The sequence below is a fragment of the Octodon degus genome, unplaced genomic scaffold (assembly GCF_000260255.1).
Source record: "Octodon degus isolate 3935 unplaced genomic scaffold, OctDeg1.0 scaffold00046, whole genome shotgun sequence".
NCBI lineage: Eukaryota > Metazoa > Chordata > Mammalia > Rodentia > Octodontidae > Octodon > Octodon degus.
This window is the reverse complement of record NW_004524622.1, coordinates 12,509,359-12,519,364: the sequence shown is the minus strand read 5'-3', so window position 1 is coordinate 12,519,364 and position 10,006 is coordinate 12,509,359. Positions and strand designations below refer to the sequence as shown.

Sequence of the window (10,006 nt, the reverse complement as noted above, 5' to 3'; positions counted from 1 at the left end):
TTTAGTGTATTTGGTATAGGATCTCACTATGCAGCTAAGACTTGTAGTGATCCTCCTGTTTTCAGCCTCCCCAGTGCTGGGGTTACAGGTGTGCGCCACCACACTTGGACTTGATCATTGGTTCAACACTCCAGGGGTAGGGCTAATGCAGTATGTAGTGCTGGGGATCAAACCCTGGTCCCTGCACTTGCCTAAGCAGGCACTTAGTCCACTGAGCTATCTTACTGGCCCTGAACCCATTATGTTTCTAATAGGTGAGACATGAACCAAGTCCCAGGGGGTGATATGTATCATTTATCTGTGTGGTGATTTCATTTAGAACAACAACCTGAAGGTTGCTACTATATATTCAAGAAGAAAAAACAAAATTGTTTGCGATTTGGCTTCACAAGCTTTTAATAAATCTTGCCTGTGTTTTCTTTTCCAGTCATAAGGCCTATATCTAGGTAGCTAAAGGAAATGTCATGCACTGAGATTCCATATCTTGTGTCTGCAAACATAGGCACACCAGGGATTTTAGATAGTGTCCCTCTTTGCAGCCTCCCCCGAAAGACACAGATTGCCAGTGCTGGGTCAGCTACCTTGTATCACAAGGAAATTTTCTTTACTAATTAGTCTAACTTCCTTACTTTTCCAAAACAGGTGATGTGGGAAATGACGCAGGAAACGAGAAACCAGCAAAACGTTGTCCCTGCAGCCCCAGCCCGGAAGCTGACTTTGCATGACTGAGATCATAAGTCAAGTCTCTCCTGCATTTTTGATCAGGATTTTAACCCTTCCAGGCCTCCAGTCTCCTCCAGATGCCTGGTGTGTGAATCAACTGAGAAGAGGTGGGGAAAAAAGGTGGGATTCTGTTGTGACTCCGCCTGTGATGCCCGGGCAAGGGGTCTGAGCTTGGCACAAAAAGGCAGCCACGAGAGAGCCAAAGGAATCTTTTTACTGAGGAAGAATAAGTAACAGCTGAAACAAAAATAGGAAAGAGAAAAACTTTCATCCCTTCATTTGGGCAAATTTACCTCGAGCATCACTGGCAGGGTAATCAGTGCTCTGACAGGGAGAAGCGAGCAGAGGAACGGTGCTGTGCATCGCAGCCGTTTTGTGGGCCAGGAGCATTGATGGTATGGGTGCCGGTGCAACACAAGCAGCAGACAAGATCAGCTGAGATGGTTCTGAGGTGTGACCACCAGCACCCAGAAGGCCCCCGCTGTGAGCTTTTTACTTACCTCGATGACAACATGAGGGAAAGCCGAGGGTCCTGTGCTGGAAGATGCGCTCAAGAGGTGCAGTATTAGAAGTCAAAACAAACTTCATGCGATTTTATTTATGTATTGGTCACCTGCCTGTAGCTGGGAGAAAACATCCGACAGGCAATGTTGAAACCCGGTGGGTTTTATGGCTCTTGCTCCAGAGAATTCACCGCATTCTTCTTAATGCCAAGACAGAGGGAATGATGGGAAAGAGGGCAGGAACCACAGCTCTCCTGTCATGGCTGAGAAGCAGAGAGAAGGAGAGAGAAGGGAGGAACCCAGGACACGAATTCAGCCTTCCAGGTCACAGCCCCAGTGACTCACTTCTTCTGACCAGGCCCCCACCTCTGAACACGAGATCTGGGGAGATAGTTTAGATATAAAGCATAACATTTTATGATCCCTGAATAGTGAAATTTCAGGAATGTGAGTACATATATAATTTTTTTTATTGGTTCCCAATTCGGTGTCAGCTTGAAGTACTAAAATAAAGTATAAACCGCATACATCCCTTTCTGCCCTTTGCACCTTTTATTCTTTTGGGGTTTGTTCCAGTAAGGACCTGGGGGCGAGCCTTGCAAAGATGGAGATTACGCATCAGGGATATGGTATGTGCCTTTTTTAGCACACCCAGGCGGAAGCAGAAGATCCGTATGCCTGCTGGTCTTATCATTTATCCCAAACACTCTTGTTTTTCTTTTCGGAGCACCAGGTCCAGCAATAAACTACTCAGGCAAAGTGAACTGGCCCTTCCCCTAACCATATCCTTGTCTGATGGAATGCATTCGCCGCTGTGCTGGGGCCTTTCTGACAGATGGCTCCTGAAACACAAGAGCGACAAGTCTTCTTATATTTTCCTATTCTTAGTAGGGGACACTTCAACACACCTGGACTGCAACCAGGGCAGCACATAAAATAAAATCAGTGAAACAGTGACATTTCCTTAGCTCACCCATTGTCAATGTGGGAGTGTGTGTTTGTGCATACATGGGTCCAGGGGTAGGTATAGAGAGTGTACAGAAGCCTTGGACTCGAAGTTATGGAAAAAATCTTGGTTCTCTTCTTTAGTTGGATAAGTTAGCTTTTTGCTGCTATGACCAAATACCTGAGAAAAACAGCTTAAAGGAGGAAAGATTTATTGTGGGCTATACGTTTAGCCGTTTCTGCCCATGGTCTGCTGGTTCCCTTGCTGTAGGACTGAGGCGAGACAAAAACATCATTGTAGCAGGACAGGGTGGAGAAACACTGCCTAATTCAAGCCACTCAGGAAGGAGAGAGAGAGAGAGAGAGAGAGAGAGAGAGAGAGAGAGAGAGAGAGAGGAGAGAGAGACAGAGACAGTGACAGAGAGACCGAGAGAGAGACAGAGACAGTGACAGAGAGACAGAGAGAGAGAGAGAGAGAGAGAGAGAGAGAGAGAGAGAGAGCACGCACAAGAGCTGGAGAAAAAGGAGTCACAGATTAGATGTAGTCCCTAAAGTCCCCCACTCTGATCCAATCTCCTTTAACTAGGCCTCCCTTCCTGTTTCCCTCACCTCCCATTAATCCCTTTGGGCTAGGGATTTGAAAGTGTATTAATGTACTGATATATTTAAAATGCTTACAATCCAATTATTTCCTCAAAGTCTATCAGAAATGACACTTCAACACAATGAGCATTTGGGAGCCCATAAAATATCTGAACCACAACAGTGGTTGTCATGCTAGTCAGTCTGGGTTATTTACATTAGCTCACATTCAATAAAACATTCTACCATCAGGAGTTGAGACTAAAACCCTTGATGTACAGGCAAATTGCAGACAAGCCAGAACACTGCCTTATGTCACAGCATGTGTAAGGTATTTATAATAAAACTATTATCTTGCAGGAATTCAAATTGTGCACACTGATGATCCAATGCACGCAACATCCCTTCTAACACAGAAGACAAGAGACAGTTTTACCATACTTCAAATTTTAATTATTTTTTTAAACTTGGATTTTATGCAGTATTAATTGCTCAATAACACATGTTGATATAAATTTAAATTTAAGCTAAGTTCAGCAGACACAGTCTTTCAACCCAGAGACTGACTGATGGCCTCAGGCTGGACCAGCTGCTTTTGAGCGCAGTTTCATACTCCCCTCATGTCTCACCCATCAAACATTTACCTAGAAAATCCCAACCATCCTAATCAGAGTGTCAGCTTTGTGGTGGCTTGGAAGATTTTTTTTTAAAGTTGAAAGAAGTGTGTGTATCACCGAATGAGCACTATTTCTAATGGGGAAAGCCCCACCCTATAGTCAGTGTGGTTTCCCAAGACCTTCTATGAGGCCCTTAGTGACCAAGGTATTCTCTAATTCAGCTATTTTCTCATCATCTCAAACCTAGGTTCATCAAAACAATTTCTGATTTTACTTTTTTTTTTTTTTGTGGAACCGGGGATTGAACTCAGGCCCTTGTGCTTGCCAGGGAAGCACTTATTCCACTGAGCCATCTCCTCATCAAAACAACTTCTGGAGAAAGCTAGACTCCCCTTTACAAAGAAATTTTACCAACAGTAGGCTTCAACCACAACAATTTTCCCATGGGATCTCTATTTACAAAGTAAGTTAGCATTCTGTATTCTCTTTTGCCTATCTCTACTGATGAAACATTTATTTTTGTATACAAGTTCTGAAGAAGTATATGTTTTAGTTTCTAGCATAGTGTACAGTATCCTTTTTTTCTTTTTTATATGTGGTATTACAGTTTTAGAGAGGGCAGAGTGAAGACAAATTCTCCCCAGTGCTTTCTGAAAATTGTGTCCTGTGGCTGCTGAACTTCTTTGGTTCTCCTAGATATGCCTCTTCAAGATTTGACATGTTCTCTGCTCTTTTTTCAAACCATGTTGCAACTTCAGTTAATGGGACAATTGAACACATTTTCTGTGTGAGACACTCTAGATTGAAGATTGGCTGGGGAGGAGGAGTAAGGATAAAACAGTTTTGTCTGTGTTAGAGACAGAAAAAGGAGAGACAGGGAGAGAGGCAAAGAGCAAGTGAGAGAGAGGCAGTGAGAGAGGGAAACAGAGAGGGAGAGGGAGACAGAGAGGTGCAGAGAGAGAGAAGCAGAGAGAGAGAAAGAAGGAAACAGATGGAGAGGAGCAGAGAGCAAAAGAGAGGCAGAGGAAGAGGGAGAGGGAGAGAGAGAGAGAGAGAGAGAGAGAGAGAGAGAGAGAGAGAGAGAGAGAGGCAGGCAGGTAGGCAGTATATTGATGCCTTTGATCTCTCAGGATTATCATGAACACAGCACCTTACTTCCATGCAAAGGCACCTGTACAGAACCTAGAATGACTCCACAGATGGAAAGATACTACAGAGGTGAAGCATCAGTTAAGCCCAGGTGCTGCAGGGCCAGTGCCTTAGTCCGCGCTTAGGCCAGATCAGTTGTTCATGTATTTTAGACACCAACTTGGGGGAAGGACTTCCGCCCCTTCAGGCAGGAGCTCTGTGGGCACTGTGTTCCTATTCCTCATTCTTTGCTAATCTAGAGGCGCTGAAGCGATGAAGTTTCGAGTCCAAATCTCTTTTCAAGTCTTTGTCTCTTTGTTGTGTTTCTCCACTCAGCTCTTGAAGAAATGCTAGGAGAGTCAAAGCTTCAGAATCTGCTTCATTTTTAGAAAGTCGTTTTTTGGCAATTCTTTGCAGTTTGGATTTCATCTTTGCCAAACTCTCGTTTGATTCCACGTTGATTTTTACTCCCTCTATAAAATGCTGGATGGCCTTGTCTTCACATTTCATTTGATACAGCTGAAAATTGCCATACTGCAGGTGGAGCACTTGTTTAGCTACAGGACTGAGCTCCTGGCTGAATTCCTTTTGGAAGTAACTCTCTGCTTTCTCATGGTCACCTGCGTGGGCATAGATACCAGCAATAGTGGAAAAGATGCTGGGGAAATTCACATTGTTCTTCTTGGCTTCCTCTAAATGCTTCACAGCCAGCTCTACTTGTTCTAGTAACTTCTCTCTTTTCCCATATATTTCATTATCTCCCATGTTCTTTAATTGGAGGAACTGTGACTTATAGCAGGACCCAATCTGGTAATGCAAGTAGTGGTTATGTGGCAGGATTTTTAAAGCCTTTCTAAGCTGATTTATGGCTTTGTCCCAGGCATGTTTATTCCGATAAAACCACGCTGCACTGTGCAGTACATCTGTTGCATCTGGGGCTTTGTTTAAGGCTTCTTCAACTAGCCTCTCTCCTTCATCCTCTTGCTCCTCCTTTTGAAATTTCAGAGCCAAGAGAATTTTAATATACTGGTTGTTAGGATTTAGTCTGATGGCTTTCCTCAGAGGGTCAGTGGGGTCCTGTGACACTGGCCAGCGGTCCAGGCGGGAGCTTGCAATGGCCCAGCCGGAGGTGAACTCTGGGTCTTTCGGTTTCTTCTCCAAAGCCTTCTCAAAACACACCTTTGCCCTTTCATTTTGCTTTGTTGTACACTTTAGCCGCGCCCACCCTTCTTCACCGTGGAGCTCAGGGCTCTCAAGCCTATAGGGACTAGAAAACTCCTCACAGACCTGTTTCACCTTGTCCAGGTAAGCCTGAGCATCTTCGACCTGGCCCATGTGGTAGTAGATCCAGGCATAGTTCCCCCACGTGACCAGACTTCGGAGCTTGGCTTGGCCAGCGTGCTCTCGCTGGATGACCTCCTCAGCCTGCTTCAAGCAGTCCAGGGCCGCCTTGTTTTGGCCTCTGAGGTGCTTTATGTAGGCCGATATGTTAAGCATAGTGGCTTTGAATTCACTGTTCTGAAACTGGTCCTTGTGCAACACTGCATCCTCAAACTCATCCAGGGACTTGTCCCCTATCAAGTTCCAGGTGAAATGACATTTTAATTGCTGTAGGTGTCTCTCCAGGGAATCTTTAGTGGCCTCACTGTAGGGAAAAAAAGAGCAAGATGGGCACTCCAACACACACATTCATCTGTCAAGAAGCAAGGTCACAGAAAATAAAATTATTTCCTAAGTCTGAGAGAAATATGTTCTCCTAGAATATGGGAACCAGGGGTAGCAGAAGAATTACGAAGAGGGAAGAGGCCCAGTGTGAGCCTCAGGGGCAGTTTCTATAAAGAGGATGGGTTGTGGGTAGCCCTGGCTCTGGAGAAGGTCTCTGCAGGGCTTGATTGTCTGTGGGACATCATTTCAGCAGAGATTTGCTGTAATTCATGCAATTTTTAGAACAACTGTAAGTCTATTTAATCGCTTTTTGTTTCTTTCCTTGTTTACTTTTATATTTTTAAAACCTTAACTTTATAGTTCTCTAATCTTTTGAGGCTTTGCTGTGCCTATTTTAATTTCTCTGTTATTGCTCTGAACTTCAGCACTATTATATCTTCTGTATTCTTTGTTGACTTTTGTCTGTTTTTCTCTTAGGTTTTGTGATTTTGAAACAGAGTCTCACTATGTAGTTCAGGCTGGTTCTGACTCATTGTGCTGTCAAAGATAGACTTAAACTCAGGATCCTCGTGTCCCAGTCTCTCAAGAGATGGGATCGCAGTGTGTATTACCAGACTTGGTATCTTCTATAGTTTTAACTCTTTTGTTTTCTTTGATGTATCCTTAAAATTTTTAATTATTTCCTCCAATTATTTTGACTTTTGATACATCCTTAATAGGTTTTATTGTCTAGCAAATGTTTGAGCTTTTATTGAACTGGTTTTGCCTTATCTTTTTTTTTTTTAACATAATACATTTTCATTTTTGCCATTGAATTTTTCTATTTCAATCTAAATCTTGTAAATCGTGTTTCCAATCATTCTTAAATTTTACTCGTTCCCATTGCTTTTGTAGTATATGTTTAACTTTACTACTATATATTAGCAATGTTTTGAATTTCTAATTTGAAATAAAATATAATCATTTTCTCCTTTCTAATTCTTAAAACTGGTAATCTATATGTTTAATGCATGCTGTTGAGTTGATTTATTAATAATTTTGCATTTCTATCTAATTTTATCAGTAATTTGATCTCCTTTTCTAATAGGAGATGTGAACTATGGCGGGAGGGGAGGCTGATGGGTAATGAGCTCCTTTTATTATGGAGCAGTTCTGTTTTCTGTAGAGTGGTCATAGAATTGTCCTTAAAGATTTTCCATTTTTGTAAAGATTGCCTTTACTCTTTTGTTACTTATATTTCATTATTTATTTTGGCAGAACCAGGGATTGAACTCAGGCCCTTTCCCTTGTCTAATAATCATGTGCTAGGTTGGTGGGCGGGAGGAGTCCAGCCTAGGAATCGGTCTCTTGCAAAGTTCTGCAGATGATTCTTATGCATCCTTGAGTTTGACAATGACTAAGAGCACTTACTAAGGTAAGTGAAAATAGAGACTGATTGAATTTGTACTATTAAAAAGAGTCTAGCCTAAGAGTATGTTAAAAGATTCTAAAGTTTCTAAAGATTCTAGATGACTACAAAAACACATAAATCTACAAACATCTCAAACCTTTCCTCCTCTATCAGGTAGCAATAGACATGAGCAGAAAGGTATGATTTCAATGAGAAGATCAAGAGCCTTCTTGGAGGAAAGTAATGCCAACTAACCAGCAGGGCAAGCATCAGCAGAGTCCAAAATGCTCAGGACCGAGCCTTAGGCAAGCAGGTCCAATTACCTTACCCTCAAACTGGAGAAAAAATGAAGTTCTCTTATTTCCCAATAGGCAAACACTTCCTGTCCAAGGTAATCTTAGTCTCTGGTGGACGAGTGGATCTTAGAAGTAAGCACTCTTTTCTCCATGAATACCTCAGATAAATGTACTGTGGCCCATTAGTTAATAATTGCTTTATCTGTACTGGGAATTGAACCCAGGGCCCTCACACTGAGGTACATCCTCAGCCTTTACTTATTTTTCCATTTGAGACGAGGTCTCACTACAAGTTGCTAAATTGCCTAGGCTGAAGTAAAATTTGCTATCTTCCTGTGTAAGCTAACATAACTAGAGTACTGAGAGTACAGGCGTGCCCACCACACCCAGCTCCAATCAGTTCAGAGGTAAAAATATTTCCATTCAGTTACTCGCCCTAATGCGAATCTGAGATGAGCAAGCTCCATATTAGAGAAAGTTCACTTTAGCCGGAAATAGGGGAATAGGGGTGCTATTCTGTGTGTGTATACATATTACATATATTTTATATTACATTTATTTTTTCCACTACAAAATGGGCCTTCATTTACATCTCCCTCTTTTTTCAGTTTTGTTACAGATAGGTGTTCCATTGCCATTCAAATTATGTAGGTGGGTGAATTTAGCAAAATAATACAATATAGTCCAGTAATCCATAATAGTAGAGGGTTACCCACAGAGCTGGTAATGTCAGGAGTTGTTGACTTGAGCCTTTTACAGCTCAGCATATTAATATGCCTTTACATTTTATAACTCGTGTTTATACTTTTCTGCTGGATGGTTAAGACCAAGAAAAAGCAAGACCTATATAACAAAAATGTTGTTTTTATATCTGACAAGGTCCATTTTATATTCTTTAAAAGTTTTCTATTCCCCCAACTATTATGCTTATATAAAGGTAAATACTGTTTTTCTTGATTATTTTTAAAATGTTATTACTACATATTTATTATTACTACATACACAATGATCACATTCACCATTGGGAGTTTATGATATGTCTTAAGTATTTGTCTCCATGTTCTTCCATCCCTTCAATCCTTCTTCCCTTCCCTATTTACAAATTTTGTTTCCGTGTTTCCCTTTTTTTCGCTGCAGAAATAAATACCTGGAGAAAAGTGTTGAAGTAAATTTAAGGAATTGCTTTGAAAACTAATGAATATAATGAAAATACAGAAGAATTCACTTTTTCTGATGAAAATGAATTCAAGTTACAGAATGAAAAATTTGGATTAGGAAAAGGTTTGCAGGAATGAAAGGATTATTAAGTCCAGGAATCTAAATTTATGTTCTCCCTTTAGTTTCTCTACCTACAGCTAATCTCAATCCAAAGTTTCCCAATATATAAGAGTTAGAATCATCCCAAATCTTGTCCTGCAATCTACTTGGTCAGTAATCTCACGTGGCTGTCCATTCTCTGGGAATTAGCATTCTTTCTCTTTTGGACACCAGTACATGCCCCAGACCAAGTGAGGCAGGTTGAGCTTCACTTTGTGCTCTTCAGGCAGGAAAAGCTCACACTCATGCACACTTATCTGGGCCAGCTATCAGGACGCTGGCAGGTTACTTGATTTGCTGCCCAAGAGCATACCAACAAATGGCCAAGACAAAATTTGAATAACAGGTACAGGCAATATATATTTTGGCTGCATGATAAATACTAAAAATCAACATACAATAGAAGTTGTCAAAATCCACCAACATAGAAGAAACAATTTGAAAGAATAAGCTATCACAAAGCATAAGAACAGGCAGGAGAGGGCAGTTTCAACAGGTGTTTAGCCCTGTTTAGCAGTGTTCCCCCAGGCCTAAAGAAGTGAAATTCTTATTTTTATTTTATTTTAGCAGAACCAGGGATTGAACTCAGGCCCTTGCACTTGCTAGCCAAGTGTTTATTCTATTGAGCCATCTCCCCAGCCCCAGAAGTGAAATTCTTAAAACTTGCTTCTTTACATTTATGGCAAGCAAAGAGTAAGAAGTGTTTCTCACACATCACTCTCTCCTAACTCTTTCCTTTTTACATTCTTCATATCCTTCATATGCGCACTCAAGGTGAAATATTATGAATGGCATTCTGTTTCCTCCTTATAAAATTTTGAGATGATAGTCTTCATGTTC

At 41.4% G+C, this 10,006-nt stretch overlaps 1 protein-coding gene across 1 annotated transcript in view; it reads right to left on the bottom strand.

Moving 5' to 3' along the window:
* Positions 1–4,403: 4,403 nt before the first annotated feature.
* Positions 4,404–10,006, bottom strand: part of Ifit2 (interferon induced protein with tetratricopeptide repeats 2) — a 7,044-nt gene continuing 1,441 nt past the window's right edge. The window contains exon 2 of the mRNA XM_012514934.2: positions 4,404–6,143. Coding sequence (XP_012370388.2) covers positions 4,733–6,143 — 1,411 coding nt within the window. The 3' untranslated portion in view covers positions 4,404–4,732. The remainder of the gene's footprint in view (positions 6,144–10,006) is intronic.